The 19453-nt window shown below is 34.3% G+C and overlaps 1 protein-coding gene across 1 annotated transcript; it reads left to right on the top strand.

Moving 5' to 3' along the window:
• Positions 1–650: 650 nt before the first annotated feature.
• Positions 651–3308, top strand: LOC131630764 (putative glycerol-3-phosphate transporter 1). The gene is made up of 3 exons (XM_058901509.1): positions 651–827; positions 1340–2393; positions 2491–3308. Exons 2-3 carry the CDS (start codon positions 1397–1399, stop codon positions 3039–3041), a joined length of 1548 nt encoding a protein of 515 aa, XP_058757492.1. The 5' UTR covers positions 651–827; positions 1340–1396; the 3' UTR covers positions 3042–3308.
• Positions 3309–19453: the final 16145 nt, after the last annotated feature.

The following is a 19453-nucleotide window of genomic DNA, read 5'->3' as shown; positions in this document are numbered from 1 at the left end:
CACCAATATTTTAGATACTAATAAAAAAAAATTGTGTGCTTGATGACACGACTTCGATTCAGAATTGAAAATTGATTTTCCGAAAGAACATCATAAAGTTATATTAAATAGCTTTAAGCGTGCTACACGGCTGCCGTGTCCGTGTACGAATGAAAAAGAGAAAAAAAAATTAAATACATCTTTTAGAGATTTGATGAAAATTTTGTATGTAGCGAAAGAATATGATTAATTTTATATTAGATGTAATAACAAGAATTTATTATATTTTTTCCTTCTTATAATAGATTTATTATTGAGCAAAACAGAGAATCGAGTTTATAAAGTTATATTAGTTTTTATTTGTTAAAATAAAATTATGTTAGTTACGAAAGAATAGTTTTATGATGTTTTTATTTTGTTGAATGAAAACAGAATTTTAACTTGAACAGTCCTTGAATAAATAAAAGAATTAGCTTTAACATGTTTCTGTTTTTAGCGGTAAATTATTTAGCATGTTAGACCGTCCAAAAACACGCAGAATTAGGTTTGTGAGGACATTAGCGTCAATTCAGTTAAAGTTACGGTATACTGGTGGCTGGCAGCAGTTTTGGTTATAAAAGGGTATAATAGTAAATTAAATTAATAAATAAATAAACTATCATCTTTACAGCATAAGTAGGCACGCGTTACCGCTCTTGGTGTATGAATTGGCATTTCCTTGATTTTGTTACTCAAACAACAAGCTTCTTCCTAAAGTTTTCAAAGGTGAGCCAAACTCTTCAAATCTTACACAATCGCCAACATACATCAACACAATAATCTCTCAACTTCCTCGTTTTTTTTTACGGGTACGATGATTTCTTTTCTACTTTTTGCTTTTTTTATATATATAGATAGCACTTTGCTTCGCCCTTCATTTCTGGTATGCGTTTGTTTCTTCTTGGAGTAACCGTAAAGATTTAAGAATTTTGTTAATTAAACCCGTTCAATAAAACTTCAAACCTGCTGTGTTTTTAAAAAAATCGGATAATCCTTCTAGCCTTGTAGGATCATGAAAATAAGCAGCGAACTATTCTTCTTCTTATCCAAGTGATCTTGCTTGAACCTGATTTTCTTCTTCTTCCTTTTCCTTTTTCCAAATTCACTTTGATACGGTATCTATTCTTTTTAATTTGTTACCTTTCTAAATTGAGTTTTTTTAATTAAAAATTTATATTATAGTCAAATAAATATCGCTTCTAGAATCGATTTTATTAAAATGATAATTTTATTATTCATTAGTGTTTTTATGACGTTAATAAAAGTGAATCTAATGTTTTGTTCTAAGAGAAATTTTGCTTATTAATTGATTTTGTTGCAGTTGGATTTGATAAAGGGAAACTGAACTCAACTCCAAGTGATCCTGTTTATTGAATACATGGGTTCAGCAGCAGCGGAGGTTTTGTCTGAGAGAGGTAGTAATAAATTGGTTGGGATACGGTTCCTTGAGTATTTAAAAGGAAGTTCTGTTTCCTTCAAAACCCATCAAGCAATTGTTTTGATTGTAACATTTTTAGCTTATGCTAGTTATCATGCCACTAGAAAAACCACTAGTATTGTAAAGAGTGTCCTTGATCCTCAATCATCATCCAATCTAGGCTTCAATTTCTGGCTAGTAACAAATCACACTCACTCAACACTTTCTTCCAACCTTGGTGATGGTTGGGCACCATTTAATGGATCCGACGGGACATTGCTTCTTGGCCAATTGGATGTTGCTTTCCTCGCAGTGTATGCTTTTGGGATGTACTTTTCTGGACATTTTGGTGACAGGTGTGATTTGAGGATTTTTTTAACGATTGGGATGGTTGGAACTGGGGTTTTCACTTCCCTTTTTGGTTTAGGGTTTTGGGGAAACATCCACAATTTCTATTATTATTTACTTGTTCAAATGGTTGCCGGCTTGTTTCAATCTACTGGATGGCCATCCGTAGTTGCTGTTTTGGGTAACTGGTTTGGAAAGAGAAAGAGAGGCTTGATCATGGGAATTTGGAATGCTCATACTTCTGTTGGGAACATTGCTGGTTCTTTGATTGCTTCTGCTATGTTGGGATATGGATGGGGATGGTCCTTTCTTGTGCCGGGATTAATCATGTCTTTCCTTGGTTTTATGGTTTTCGTAATATTGCCTGTTTCGCCTGACTTGGCTGGAGTCGAGGAAGATGATTATACTTGTCCAAAGAAAACTGGTGACGATGTCACAGAATCTCTCTTAAGGCAAGACACTCCTCCTGCACAAGAGAAAGAGAAAGCGGTAGGGTTTCTAGAGGCATGGAAAATTCCAGGGGTCGCTCCTTTTGCTTTTTGTCTCTTCTTTGCCAAATTGGTTGCATATACTTTTCTCTATTGGTTACCATTCTATGTTAGCCACACAGGTACTTGAATTTTCTTACATTTCCAATCTAATAAATAATATTCTTAACTTGTTAATAAAATGTTTAGTTTCTAATTGATGCTGATTATATAATGCAGCTATTGATGGAAAATATCTATCCAGTGAGACATCAGGTTCATTATCCACTTTATTTGATGTTGGAGGAGTGCTTGGAGGAATTCTAGCCGGTCACATTTCTGACCGCTTAAATGCTAGAGCCATAACTGCAGCAAGTTTCATGTACTGTGCAATCCCCGCACTCTTCTTCTATCGAACCTATGGTCACATTTCGTTGCTTGTAAATGGAACATTGATGTTTCTCACTGGCATGTTCGTAAATGGGCCTTACGCTCTTATAACAACAGCAGTTTCGGCTGACCTGGGAACACACAAGTCGCTGAAGGGAAATTCACGAGCTCTGGCAACCGTCACGGCTATTATTGATGGAACTGGTTCTATAGGGGCTGCAATTGGACCTTTATTAACTGGGTACATCTCTGCAAAAAGCTGGAGTGCAGTTTTCACAATGTTGATGGGTTCAGCTTTAATAGCAGGGCTGTTTCTCACCAAGCTTGTTGTGTCAGAGGTGGCCACAAAGATCGAAGAGTCAAGGTCTAGTAGAGTACCGGAGTGTTCACTCGATGTATAAGAATCAATACTGTGTGTGACTGCATGAATATTCCCAGAGAGCCGAAGAATACTTGTTTGAATTAAAAAGGAGCAGGACCATATAGTGTTTAAAAATTTAGAGAATGTTTATTTGTACATTTATATGATATATACCTTCCCAATCACCCACCCATTTAAGTATATAGTTTCATCCTTCAAAAACTGCTTGTAGCTTTTGAATTTTGAAAGTGAGCCATATTGTTTGGAATTTGGAGATCAAGAATGAAAGTTGTGATTTACAAATTGACATCTGGAGCATATTTCAATGGCTTAATGGGTGCAGGTGCCAACTGCAAAAACAAAATAATTGCTAAAGATAAGCTCCATGATTTTTTGGATTTTGAGTCAAGCCCCTCATTTGGACTTTTGTCTGCTAGTTTGAGGAGCATTACAATGATGCTAAACAATTGTTCGCTCTCGGTCTTGAGTCCAAACTACCTCATTTTTATCATAAGTTAAAAGGTGTCTTACGGGATCAACGAGAGTGGTGTTTAAAATTATAGTTAGTTTTAAGTAATGTGAATTTTTTTTTTAAAGAACGATCTATATAAAATATACTTTTGTGTAATCTTTAATTTGGTTGGAAACTTCCGTGCACCTGGCTTTTGCCAAAAGTGACATGTCCGAACTTGGAAAGGCAAACATTCTTCTTGCATGAAAACAAAGGGATAGAATTGGTGGGCATCAAGTTGTTTGGATTGTATGGCTCTTATGATAGCTTTCATGTTACAAATGCTCAATAAATTATATAGAGCCAAAAGCTTTTGTTCATATTTGGAAGTATGGGAACGGATGAAAATCTGATCCACATATCAATTCAGCAAGCTTGAAAAGGAGAGCCAACATATGCTTGGACCCTAATCAGCTGACTCCTTAGTGGTCCACTAAAGAGTTTATCGTTTCATTGGTATTTTTTGTCCTAATAGGTTCATTTTGTTTGATAATTGATACTCTCTTTATCTTTTATCTTGTAAGCGCGTGTCTTTTTTTCTTCCCACATCCATTAAGAAAAATGTATTGAGATAATTTTACTAGATTCTAAGAACGAGGTTCAAGAGTACGCGATACAAGTCCCTTGCCTCAATACATGTCAGGCGACTGACGCGTGGTGACAGGCTGTCCGACACGGGGCATGAGGACGACCAACGCGTGATGATAGGTCCCCAAAATTTAGGTGATAAGTCGCTCTATTGGATTTGTCCTGTCCGAATTAATTCTCATTATTGTTGCACAGTAAACATAGATGATGATGTATCTAAGTGGTGATTGATATGAGAGAGAATCAATAGAGAAACTATCTCCCCATAATTCAAGGAAGAACGTGTTCATGTCGTTCCACCTCTCTAAAAAGAGAATTGGGGCAATCACTATCTAGCCTAGGTCCAATAATATATATTTATTTATAATTTTTAGAATGAAATAAGGATTACCAATCTCTCGTGAAAAACTCAGATATAGAGCTTTTCACATCCTCACGTGAGCTAATTGCCATACCCCAATTTTTGATCCTAAGATTCCACTTCATTTGCATTAAATCTAAAAGGGTGTTATCAACATTATCATCATTCATGCATCATTTGCTAACCTCAAATATACAAAAAATGGGTTTGTTTGTTTACTTGTTACACAAGCTAGGTGATTGATCAAGAAAGCTCAAACAATTAGGGCTTTGAGACTCTCAAAGAGACTCAAGCTTCTCATGTACTCTAGTGATTCCCATCATCAATTTTCAATCAAAAAATGCTTCAAATTTGGATCATCAACTTTCAAATTCATCAAGTACACCAATTAGGGTTTTGACCAAATCCTCTAGGGAAATTGACTTTTGGTCAAGGCATGGTCTTATTATGGCTATAAACATGATTCAAGTATCTCAAATACTTTATTGTATCTCACTCTTATCATTCATTTGAATAGAAGAACTTGATTCAATTGTTATTAGAAAGATTGCAATTCAATTGACAAAAGTCAACTATGTAGTGATCAACTTTGAATTTTAGTTTTTTTGGCCAACTATGAACTTCTAAAGTTAAGGATCATGAAATTATGATTATTGAAGTCATTTGATCAAGTTTAATCAAGAAAATCAATCAAAAGTTTCAAAAGTCAAAATTAGGGTTTATGAAATTTTTCCAAGTTATGAAGATTTTGCATGTTCAAGTACTCAACTTTGGAAGCTTGTAACTTCTTCACCGAGTCACAATTTTTCATGCTCCAGAGATCAAATTAATGAGCGAACTTCATATAACAACTTTGTATTTGGGAATGAATTCCCAAAAGGTGCAAGGATTTTGAGTTATGAAGCCATGAAGTTGATGTCTCAATTGAAAACACTTAGTAAAATTTACAAGGCAGTTTTGATCCTAAAAAGTGGTTGACGACCATTTTCAACAATGATCCCTTGTGAATCCACAAAATCTCCAAACATGAAAATTATAGAGAATGTTTTAGGCTTTCCAAAAAGTACAAGAACTCATTCATAGCATGTGGGAGCTAGGAGATTCGAAGAGATGAAGTTGGCCTTTCAAACTTGAATTATAGGTCATTTGCAAGACATGAACTTGAGAAAATCCTAAACCAAATATGCATATCCCTTGATTACAAGTCACGTTACTTGTAAATGTCTCCTTAGTCAGAAGATTACACAAGTTAATGAAGCATTGTCCAATTAATTTGACCATTATCCATTGATTCTTTTCATTTCAAGCATAAAGCCATGACTTCCATTATAGTAAAGAGGCTTTAATCATAACAACTTTAATCTTGACCCCATACCTTGTTGATTCTGATCATAAAGCTTCACAAAACCAGCAAGCAACCTCCTAAAACTCAGAAGAGCCTCCCTATTGTCTTTTACAAAGCATGCTAAAGCCATTGGAACCATAACTGTAACACCCCAAACATAAATGACTAGTATATTATGCATGAAACGTTAAAATTGATATTGAGTATATACAAAAGCCAAAAATACAAGAAGATCAATAGTAAATACAACATGACATTCTACTAAGAAATGTAAAACACGTGTCTTCGACGAATCTGAACAGCGGAAGATGAGATCTGACAAGGTCTCCGAGCCATCACCACTTCTAAAGCTTCAATCCAAACCTGCTACTAATCAGACGCTTCTACCCTACACCTGAAAAATGATAACATGATTGGAGTGAGATTACTAAATCTCAGTGGGTCCTTCTATCCTATGAGTTTAAAAAAAAACCAGTTTTTCAAGAAAATTACCTGGGTAATCAGGTTTGGGGGTGCCCTCACGAAGGAGCCACCCCCTATGGCGCCTTAGTACAAAAATTAAAGGGAATGCGCCACCTCAAGTGGACCAATGTTGAAGCCCAAAATAGGATGCCATGTGGGGTGGCGCCAAAGTGCTATCCTATTTTTTCTTAATTTTTAATTTTATTTTTCATATTAGATTTTTAAAACATAATTATAAATACGGAAATATAGATTAATGATAAAAATTGCATTACAAATTTTATAAAAAAGGATTACAAATATTCTAATGCCTATTGTCACCGTAACGGCCGCCAGTTCTGCACCTAGGCGCTACCTGATTTCGTTGAACACCTTGTCGTATCCTACCCCTCTGAGGTTCTCGTTGTGTTTGGGTAGGTGGGCCTTAGATTAGCCCCTCCATGTGCTCATTGTCCATGTACTCTTCAATCCTACTGTCAAAGAGTCGGTTTCCCATGCCCTCAAAGTTTTATCATGGTGGTGGTGGTGGGGTAGCCATGTATGGTTGGAAGCAACTGGTGTAACACCCCATTTCTACCCGAAAAATATATATAAATCAGAGTTTTCCAAATTTTCCAATAAACAAATGAGGCGTCACATAATAAAACAAAACAAATCAACTCGTCGCATAAAGCGGATACATAGCACCTTTGAAACAGAATAACTTATTTTATCAAAACACAGCGGAATCACTTAAACAAGTATTCAATAAAATATCTTCAGTTAACTTATCATTTTGTTCAACCAAGATAACACAATTAAACAACAACATCATGAATGACATAAATCGTTCCCCCTAGAGTGCTACGTATCAGAGCGACGACCGACTCGAGTAACGGCAACTAAATCTTCATACTTGAATACCTGCACGTTGCCAATATAAAGGCAACGGCGAAACAAGAGAAAAGGGTGAGATATCAAATCATATAAGTGGGCGTATGATAAAGTGCATGCTAGGATTCAATATATAAAATCATCACATTGCAAGTATCAATAGCTATTATACACATCATACTTCTACTCTTCATTAGTCTCACATACTTTTCATCACACAACAAGTCATAATCATATAAATATTATCATCCAATAAATTTCACATATTCAAGTATGCACAAAATTCAATAGTATAATACTCAAAAGATTCAATACTATTATCCCAAATATATACACCATCCATCATTATCACATACTCACACATTTAACCAATTATGTATCAAAACATCACCAATTTCAATTATCACCTCTCATGTACATATAACAATCACATAAATGCATATATTCAAACATCGCATAATCTCAATGTGACTCAATGCAAGACATGTGACTCTATGCATGTGGTACCCAATGTGGACCCAAAGTTCCACCGCTTCCGATTCATATAGAATCTAGCCACGCTTCAGATCCGGACAAGATCAAAGCCACCAAATATAAACATATAGTTTACCGCTTTCCGAATTCACTCTAGAATTCAAGCCCCGCTTTTGTTTCAAAGCAAACCACCTTTGTTTCAAGGCACACCATGACATGAATGCATGTACAATGTTGACAAACATATGCAATTAAGATCATCTCTACCATCTTAATATTTAGCATATCACAATAATTCAACTCGATGAATTATCCACCAATTGTACACAACATTCACAGCACATACATATGATTCACATATAAAAGGCCAATTAATCAATTACGATTCAAAAAATCCAATTAACACTAGTAACCGTACTATCTCATGTTAATTCTCATTTTGCCAATTATATATGAACATACATATTTAAAATCAAGCAATTAATCATTAAAATTAATGCTATCCAACTACCCACAGAGAATCAATATCAAAACAACATCATTGACATAATAATATATATTTCTCAACATACATATTCAAGTCAAAACACAATTACGGATAAATTCTCAAAATATCGTAATTTACCGACAAACCGAATAGTTGATCTAATTCCAAATTGTATTCTAATCAATTAAACACATTGAAATTAATTCAACTATTAATTTAATCAACCGATTAATAATCACACTATATTAATTTAATTCACTTCTATTTCTACTCCATTTCCAATTTTCTAGCATTCTATTGCTCAAGACAATTTTTATTAAAAAGAATATCGCGCTAGCTTTCTAACGCCTCGAACGGAGACTCAAACGGAGTTACGGTTCAAAAGATATGAATTGTTAAAGTTTCAACAAAAAACAAACACCGACATCATACACTAACAACTCTAAACATGTCAAAATTACGCTAAACAAATAAAAGTGTGACTCTTAATAATCCAAAACAACTCTGACAACTTATTGTCAACTCTAACAACTCTATTGACAACTCTATTAATAATTCTATTAAATTATTATAATTTATTTATAAAGAATATTTGAATCAAACACAATTTCGGTCGATTAATAAAATATCACAATTTCAACAAATAACACCACCACGTTAATCTACTAATTAAACTTAGCTACCCCGCGAATTTTCATCAAATTTCGGGCAAATCATTATACCGCTTAATTCGGCTATTTCAATCAAACGAGACTGTTTTATATTTTATTAGTCCTATAAATAACTGTTACTTACTGTTTCTAACATATATGATTTCCTAATTAAATTCATTTTCCTTATATCATACCATTCTATATATATTTTATCTCAATGTTTCTAACCTATGCTATTTCATAATTAAATTCATTTTCTTTGTATCATACCATTCAATATATATTTATCTCAATTAATAGTAGGAAACATAAAAAAATAAACAATGGAACACAATTACAAAAACAGAAACGTAAATAGCATTGCAACACCCAATGGAATGACACAAAACGGAAATGGTATGCATAAGTGGTATATCTCATTTCAAGAATATACCATTATGTAAATATTATATATATATATATTATGCAACAATGAAACAATGAAACAAAAGAAAAACAGAAGAAACAGTGCACAACAAGAAAATATTATGCAACACCCATATGTTGAGAATTGCATCAAACGATGTAGCCTAATGGGGTCGCTCGGCAACCCCTCTCCCATTGAACAATGCTGCACGTCATGAGATTTCAATACCGTCCGTTATGACTTGTTTCGCATAATATCAACACCGTGTTAATTTCTAAAGATACCGACGACAAATTTCAAACAGCAACAATAATAGATTTCAAGACAGCAACCCAAATTCATGCAATATTTGGTTTTCTAGCAACGATTTAAACAAGCAAAAGTAATAATCTACACATCCAATCCCCCCATACAATATTTCATAAGCCCCATTATAGAAAGAGAACCCCACCCTTACCTTATCAATGGAAGCAACTCAATGGGTCTCTAATTGCATCTTTGCTTGACACCATGGATGAAAAATCTTCAAGCTTCTTCTTCTTCTCAATAGTCTTGCCTCTTTCTCCTCTATTCTTGTTTCTTTATTATGACAACTCCCCCTTTCCAAAATCTCTAAAACCCTAATATAAAACCAATTGGGCTTAGTGTTTAAATCCTCTCTTTATTTAATATCCTCCAAAATCAATTTAGGCCCAATAAGAGATATAACTCAAATAATCAATTATATTACTTATAGTAATAATTCCTTCAATATAATAATTCCGACTTATAAATAATATTATTCTCAATATTATTTTCCGACTATTCGACTTCAATTTATATAATTCCAAATACGCCCTTAAATAACACCGACAATCCAAATTCGACTAAATCAAGTATTTAAATCCTTCAATAATTTAATTAACCAATTTAATTAAATTCGGGGTGTTACAACTCTCCCCCACTTAGAATATTTTCGTCCTCTAAAATTCGCTCAACATCATCCAAACACAAACCTCGTATCCAAATCTCAAATCTCCAAATCGTGCTTGGTAACACTTCGATCACTACCTCTTCGTCACAACAACGATTCTCATGAACACTAACACATTACAGTTCTTACCAGTTTTGCAATAATCAACGATTCAATGCAGTATTCTGGCGCATCACACTTATTCCAACAGTCCGTCAATCCAAATATCAAGATAACTCATCTTTACCGACCTCTGGCATATAGTTTCTTACTCCCTCAAGCCTTACAACAACAATGTCACCTAAGGCTTCCGCTGATCAACTCTGATAATTCTCTTTTAAGTCACCATTCTCGATAAAATCCTGTCTACTTATATGGTTCACAAATTCTCGATCCTATACAAACTTTCTTCAATACTCATCCTCACATCGTTATTTACTTGATATTTCCAATCTTTCACTTTGCGACACTCGCTTGCATAAAACGTACCACAACGATTGTTAGTCTCATCTAATTCTAACTCAACCATCCTTCTTACCAAGCTACACAAATTGATGGGCGACTATCTTCACGATAAAATATAGACTCTTTCTACACTATTAAGACAATAAGACAAATCTATAACGTCCAACACGAGTTTCGTCTACCATTAACAATAGATTGAGGGTGATCAGTTCCCCAATTTGCCAATTAGTATCCGACAACCTTAGTGGAGTATAAATCGTTGTTACATCATAATAGTGTTCTTTCTGAATTTCCACTTAAATCCAATAACACGACGTAATCCAATGATTCACTTTGGGTTTTCACAACTTCTACAACATCTTACCTTATCAATCGATCTTGTCGATGAGACACCAATGTCCAAACATAATACAAAAGTCTGATTCATAATCACTTAGCATCACATAATTCGTTTCGTCTCAACCGAAGTCCTCCTCACGATAAACTGGCGATAGAAATTCCATGCAGTCATTCTTTTGTACACACCGCCACTTTTGGCATCCCAAATACGACTTCTATCATCCCTAAGTCTGACTTTTTCTTCGCTACTACTTCACTCTTCCTTAAAAGTCATCAGTACTCAAATCATCTTTAATACAGAACATCTCGTTCTCTCATCTTAATCATCAACAACAAGTTCTGCTTAACTTCGCTTCAGACATATGCGGTAATAACCATTCTTATTCAACAGGCTTACACATTTCCATAAGGTAGAATACAACTTCACCTCTTCGTAGGCTTAAACGGTACGTCCAACTGATACTCGAAACCCAAGATACAAATCTCTGACATTATCCGAATTATAAACATCGACATCAAGCATCGACAATTTTTATGTTATCTCCTAAACTCCTCAAATAACTTCGATGACAAACTGCACCCCATCCCAACATCATCACGTCAAAATCAAATCTATTATGGTTGCAGAAATCATTCTTATAATACACTTCATCTCGTTATCTTTCTGACGCTTCAAACGAAGTTCAAATCAGATATCCAAAACTCAAGCTACGCGCATTCTCGAGTTCCAACTCGGGTTTGTGATTCACAACACTTCACGCATCGACTACGTCCGTTAATCACTTTTGCGAGTCTAAAATAAAGTCTACCGCAACTTTATCACTTTAACACTTGTCAAACACTGACATCAGACGCAAAGGTTAAACGCACCGATAACTTCACGGTCCTCAACCGTGCTGAACATCGCCACTTTCTAAATTCCTTCTTCCAAAATTATTCTTAACTTTACATCGCCTTCGAATCTAGGTAACATCCAAAATTCTCAACAACACTTGTATTTGTCGCTTGTCGACAGCATACCGGGCCATCTCTCACAACAGAAACATCTCCGAGAAGCAAAACTTCTCCCCCACTTGGAAACAAACCACTTCCTACAACAAAACAAACAAGTACGGACAGTGTTTCACACATGTGTCATGTACTAAAGACTAAAACACTGACAACATTCAACTATCGCACAACTCAACAGACCCGACAACTTGGCCGAACGGACCGACCTGCTCTGATACCACTATTGTAACACCCCATTTCTACCCGAAAAATATATATAAATCAGAGTTTTCCAAATTTTCCAATAAACAAATGAGGCGTCACATAATAAAACAAAACAAATCAACTCGTCGCATAAAGCGGATACATAGCACCTTTGAAACAGAATAACTTATTTTATCAAAACACAGCGGAATCACTTAAACAAGTATTCAATAAAATATCTTCAGTTAACTTATCATTTTGTTCAACCAAGATAACACAATTAAACAACAACATCATGAATGACATAAATCGTTCCCCCTAGAGTGCTACGTATCAGAGCGACGACCGACTCGAGTAACGGCAACTAAATCTTCATACTTGAATACCTGCACGTTGCCAATATAAAGGCAACGGCGAAACAAGAGAAAAGGGTGAGATATCAAATCATATAAGTGGGCGTATGATAAAGTGCATGCTAGGATTCAATATATAAAATCATCACATTGCAAGTATCAATAGCTATTATACACATCATACTTCTACTCTTCATTAGTCTCACATACTTTTCATCACACAACAAGTCATAATCATATAAATAGTATCATCCAATAAATTTCACATATTCAAGTATGCACAAAATTCAATAGTATAATACTCAAAAGATTCAATACTATTATCCCAAATATATACACCATCCATCATTATCACATACTCACACATTTAACCAATTATGTATCAAAACATCACCAATTTCAATTATCACCTCTCATGTACATATAACAATCACATAAATGCATATATTCAAACATCGCATAATCTCAATGTGACTCAATGCAAGACATGTGACTCTATGCATGTGGTACCCAATGTGGACCCAAAGTTCCACCGCTTCCGATTCATATAGAATCTAGCCACGCTTCAGATCCGGACAAGATCAAAGCCACCAAATATAAACATATAGTTTACCGCTTTCCGAATTCACTCTAGAATTCAAGCCCCGCTTTTGTTTCAAAGCAAACCACCTTTGTTTCAAGGCACACCATGACATGAATGCATGTACAATGTTGACAAACATATGCAATTAAGATCATCTCTACCATCTTAATATTTAGCATATCACAATAATTCAACTCGATGAATTATCCACCAATTGTACACAACATTCACAGCACATACATATGATTCACATATAAAAGGCCAATTAATCAATTACGATTCAAAAAATCCAATTAACACTAGTAACCGTACTATCTCATGTTAATTCTCATTTTGCCAATTATATATGAACATACATATTTAAAATCAAGCAATTAATCATTAAAATTAATGCTATCCAACTACCCACAGAGAATCAATATCAAAACAACATCATTGACATAATAATATATATTTCTCAACATACATATTCAAGTCAAAACACAATTACGGATAAATTCTCAAAATATCGTAATTTACCGACAAACCGAATAGTTGATCTAATTCCAAATTGTATTCTAATCAATTAAACACATTGAAATTAATTCAACTATTAATTTAATCAACCGATTAATAATCACACTATATTAATTTAATTCACTTCTATTTCTACTCCATTTCCAATTTTCTAGCATTCTATTGCTCAAGACCATTTTTATTAAAAAGAATATCGCGCTAGCTTTCTAACGCCTCGAACGGAGACTCAAACGGAGTTACGGTTCAAAAGATATGAATTGTTAAAGTTTCAACAAAAAACAAACACCGACATCATACACTAACAACTCTAAACATGTCAAAATTACGCTAAACAAATAAAAGTGTGACTCTTAATAATCCAAAACAACTCTGACAACTTATTGTCAACTCTAACAACTCTATTGACAACTCTATTAATAATTCTATTAAATTATTATAATTTATTTATAAAGAATATTTGAATCAAACACAATTTCGGTCGATTAATAAAATATCACAATTTCAACAAATAACACCACCACGTTAATCTACTAATTAAACTTAGCTACCCCGCGAATTTTCATCAAATTTCGGGCAAATAATTATACCGCTTAATTCGGCTATTTCAATCAAACGAGACTGTTTTATATTTTATTAGTCCTATAAATAACTGTTACTTACTGTTTCTAACATATATGATTTCCTAATTAAATTCATTTTCCTTATATCATACCATTCTATATATATTTTATCTCAATGTTTCTAACCTATGCTATTTCATAATTAAATTCATTTTCTTTGTATCATACCATTCTATATATATTTATCTCAATTAACAGTAGGAAACATAAAAAAATAAACAATGGAACACAATTACAAAAACAGAAACGTAAATAGCATTGCAACACCCAATGGAATGACACAAAACGGAAATGGTATGCATAAGTGGTATATCTCATTTCAAGTTTATACCATTATGTAAATATTATATATATATTATGCAACAATGAAACAAAAGAAAAACAGAAGAAACAGTGCACAACAAGAAAATATTATGCAACACCCATATGTTGAGAATTGCATCAAACGATGTAGCCTAATGGGGTCGCTCGGCAACCCCTCTCCCATTGAACAATGCTGCACGTCATGAGATTTCAATACCGTCCGTTATGACTTGTTTCGCATAATATCAACACCGTGTTAATTTCTAAAGATACCGACGACAAATTTCAAACAGCAACAATAATAGATTTCAAGACAGCAACCCAAATTCATGCAATATTTGGTTTTCTAGCAACGATTTAAACAAGCAAAAGTAATAATCTACACATCCAATCCCCCCATACAATATTTCATAAGCCCCATTATAGAAAGAGAACCCCACCCTTACCTTATCAATGGAAGCAACTCAATGGGTCTCTAATTGCATCTTTGCTTGACACCATGGATGAAAAATCTTCAAGCTTCTTATTCTTCTCAATAGTCTTGCCTCTTTCCCCTCTATTCTTGTTTCTTTATTATGACAACTCCCCCTTTCCAAAATCTCTAAAACCCTAATATAAAACCAATTGGGCTTAGTGTTTAAATCCTCTCTTTATTTAATATCCTCCAAAATCAATTTAGGCCCAATAAGAGATATAACTCAAATAATCAATTATATTACTTATAGTAATAATTCCTTCAATATAATAATTCCGACTTATAAATAATATTATTCTCAATATTATTTTCCGACTATTCGACTTCAATTTATATAATTCCAAATACGCCCTTAAATAACACCGACAATCCAAATTCGACTAAATCAAGTATTTAAATCCTTCAATAATTTAATTAACCAATTTAATTAAATTCGGGGTGTTACAACTGGCACTTGAATTGCCTTGGTAAAAAGGCATTGTTGGTTGGGGTGTGGTGTAACCATATTGTTGTTGTTGGTAGCTACGGTAAAGGTCTTCCTGTATGATTATTGGGTGGCTTGGGCCGTATTCTTCATCTAGGCTTAAGTCAGGGCTAAGATGGAATGTGGAGGGGCCGGCTTCGTTGCGTTGTTAGGTGAAGCCATATTTATTTAATTATTATATGATATTTTAACTAATTAAATTGTGTAATTTTGTGAACATATGGATTATTTGAATTAATTTGTGATATATGTGTTTTGGGTTAGTAAGTGTGAAAATGAGAAAATAATTAATTGGGGCAATGTTATGTTAGCATGAGAAATAGGGAGGTGTTATGTGTTAAGCCCATTAGTAAAATAATAGTTAGTAGGGGTTAACTAAAAATAAGAGAGAAAAGATAAAGATAGTAAGAAAAGAGGAAGAGGGGAAGAATAGGAGAAGAGAAAGAGAGAAGAGGAGAAGAGAAGAGAATGAGAGAAGAGGAGGCAACCCTAAAAGCTTAAATCCTAAGGTAAGGGTGGGTTTTCTTCATTATTATGGGTTTGTATAATGATCTATGTAATGGGTAGCTACATGGGTTAGGGATTTGTTCTTCAATTTTTAGGTTTTGACATGTTAAGTTTCGTTGAGAATCCATAAAATTAATTTTAGAAACATGTTTTGATGTTAGTAATTGGTACATTGGTAAAAGTTAGAGATGATTGAGAATCCAATTTAATATTTTACCTACAATTACTATACTTACCATGCGGTCCACTTAAGAATTGAATAGAGACTAACAAAGTAGCGATATTCATTCCTATATGTATGGACATTTCAATTCATTCTTAAGTATATTTAGTAGCGACCTCATTATAATAATGGTAATGCTACTTGGAAACATAATATTGATTACTTGCACTTTGTTTGGTTTCTATAATGTATTATTCAATTTCATAATATGTGGATTCAATTTTAATAACCATTGACTTGCCAAGTAACAACTAAACAATGTTATGTGAAAGTCACATGGGTCTTGACAACCAAATAACCTGTAGCTTGTGATAATCGTTTCCGTAGTGGTGTGTCTATGTTTGTTTAATTTAAATAATAATATTAATGATTAAATAGTATTAATATAGTAATATTTCTAGGTGTTTTGAGTTAGAGATAAATATTGATTTATTTAATTAATTACTATAGTTAGTTTCAATTCCGATAGAGTTGTCAATAGTGTTGTTAGAGTTGCCGATAGAGTTGTCAATAGAGTTGTTAGAGTTGTCAACAAAGTTGTCAGAGTTGTTTTGAGTTATTAAGAGTCATACTTTTAATTGTCTTGCAAAACTCTAACATGTCTAGATTTTTCAGTTTAGGATGTTGGTGTTTACATTCTCGTTGAAACTTTACAAATTCATAACTTTCAAACTCTATATCCGTTTGTAGTGCCATTCGGAGCGTTAGAAAGCTAACGCAATATTCTTTTCAATAAAAATAGTTTCGTTGGAAGTAGGTGTTTTAATCATTGTGTAGTTGTGTAAAATGACATGTTTGTGTGTATATATATGTTGAGGATTGATGTTTGGATGACTTTTGAGGAAATTCTTTGTATGAACATAATACTTGAAATTTTCCATGTATATGTGTTGTGAATTGAGATTTCTTGAGAATAACATGGTTGAGCTTTGTTTTATACTTGTTATTGCTAGTATGTTGATTTTTGGGGATGTATTGTGAAGATGTCTTAAATGTATGATTGTTAACAAGAAGTTGTGTATGTTTGTGCAAATTGTGGTAAACTCATATGTGATGAATTGGTGAGATATATGTTTGTATAATTAAGATTAAGAGATAGTCTTACTTGCATATATTGGTTATTTTGCACATGCATTCATGGGGAGCTTATACTCCGATTGGTGGTTCTAGTCCTAATGGGAATCTAGAACGGAACTATATGTTCATGGGAAGCTTATTCTTCTGGGGGAGCTTATACTCCTGTTGGTGGCTCAAATTTGAAGCAAGGTGAACCTGATGTTCACGATTGATACCACATGCATTTGCATTGAGTCGCATTTGAGTCACATGTGTCAATGTGAATTGGATTGGTGTGTTTTATGTGCTAATTATGTAAATTGGTACTTTGTTGGTATTTGTGATTTGATTACTTGGTGTGTTGAATCTATTGAGGTATGTGGTATATGTAAACATGTGAAATTTATTTTAAAAGTGTTGAATACATGTATGTTGGAAATGTGATGAATTCTTTTGTAGTGTATTGTTATACATTACTTATTATTCTATATTTCTATAATGATGTGAATTCTCACCCTTTTATTGGAATGATATTTTGTACGAGATCGCCCAGGTACTCAAGATAGCGGTGCTTGCTTGCAAGGATTAGTAGGAGAGCTATTCCTTTATTTATTCGTTTAGTATTTTTGGATTTTGATTCATGCTCTGATTATGTAACACTGGGGATAGTTGTTGATTCATGTTTTTGAAGGATACCTTGTATTCCTTTCTATTGTGTTGTTTTAATAAAATTTTGTGATGTTTGGCCATTATGCCTGAGTTTTTATTAAAGTGAAATTATTATGAGACAATAATAAGTTTTATTTCATCGAATATGAATCCGCTGCAAAAGTGCAAGTGTTGGAGTTATGGAAACATGAGTTATATTTAAAGTGTTATTAAGCATCACATGTGTTTATGAATACGTACTTAATTGGTAGCAGGAATTGCTATGAATACGTACTTAACCCCTAGGTACGTGGTTTGATTCCTGCGGAAGGCAAAAACAATATTTCCTAGGCATCCCGTAAGCGGACCTAGGAGGAGTATTGATTAAGCTGGTAACATGATCGGTTGGCCGACACGGTTGATGCGTGTAGCGGATATCGGGGTGTTACATTAAAATCCCGCAGGAATCGAACCACGTACCTAGGGGTTAAGTACATATTCATATCAATTCCTGCTACCAATTGAGCTAGTAGCTCAAGTGGTAGCAGGAATTGCTATGAATACGTACTTAACCCCTAGGTACGTGATTCGATTCCTGCGGGAGGCAAAAACAATATTTCTTGGGCAGCCGGTAAGCAGACCTAGGGGGAGTATTGATTAAGCTAGTAACATGCTCGGTTGGCCGACATGGTTGATGCATGTAGCGGATATCGGGGTGTTACATTAAAAAGGCCTTTAGCTCAAGTGGTAGCAGGAATTGCTATAAATACGTACTTAACCCCTAGGTACGTGGTTCGATTCCTGCGGGATGCAAAAACAATATTTCCTGGGAAGCCAGTAAGCGGACCTAGGGGGAGTATTGATTAAGCTGGTAACATGCTCGGTTGGCCGACACGGTTGATGCGTGTAGCGGATATCGGGGTGTTACACAAGTGGTGTGCAATTCCTGATGTTTTCCTGAGGATATCTACTAAGCAAGTAGGATAACTCTTAGAAGATGAAACTCAGATGATGGCGATGTTTTCATCATTGTATGTTGATCGTGTATTTGTTAGTGTTGAGTTACCATTGTGCATCATGTTGATGTCTTGAGTGGAGACAGAGTGATGAGTTACTGTAAATTTTGTTACTGGAACATGTTTGTGATGACAAGGTATCGACATGTGTCAGGGAGAACTTAGAGAGTTTCTATCACCAACCCAATGTAGGGATGGTATTACCTAGATTGCAATGAGATTATTAGACTATGGTGCTTTAGGTCACTTTGAGTACAAGTTCTAAAGGAACACTATTATAGCTTAGTAATAATAGTTTATACCCCATCATGATTGTCGGCTACCTATTGACAAATGGAGGAACTGATTACCCTTAATCTCTTGTTGATAGTAGACGGGATTGTGTTGGATGGGCTAGACTTGTCTTGCCAGATTGGATGGTTGTCATACCCCAATTTTTGACCTAAGATACCACCTCATATCATTTGCATATGCATCATTTGCATCTCTAACAAAATTGCATAGCTTGTGTTTGTTACTTGTGACTCAGCAGGATTTAATCAAGAAATTACTCATCAG

Source organism: Vicia villosa, unplaced genomic scaffold (genome assembly GCF_029867415.1).
Source record: "Vicia villosa cultivar HV-30 ecotype Madison, WI unplaced genomic scaffold, Vvil1.0 ctg.000732F_1_1, whole genome shotgun sequence".
NCBI lineage: Eukaryota > Viridiplantae > Streptophyta > Magnoliopsida > Fabales > Fabaceae > Vicia > Vicia villosa.
The sequence above is the reverse complement of the archived record's forward strand: the minus strand, read 5'-3'. Positions and strand labels throughout refer to the sequence as shown.

Bases quoted from the DNA above. Each gene is read 5' to 3' on its own strand.
- LOC131630764 (XM_058901509.1), top strand. From the start codon at position 1,397: ATGGGTTCAGCAGCAGCGGAGGTTTTGTCTGAGAGAGGTAGTAATAAA. The intron at 2,394-2,490 runs GTACTTGAATTT...TATATAATGCAG, and splicing joins ATTCTATGTTAGCCACACAG to CTATTGATGGAAAATATCTA.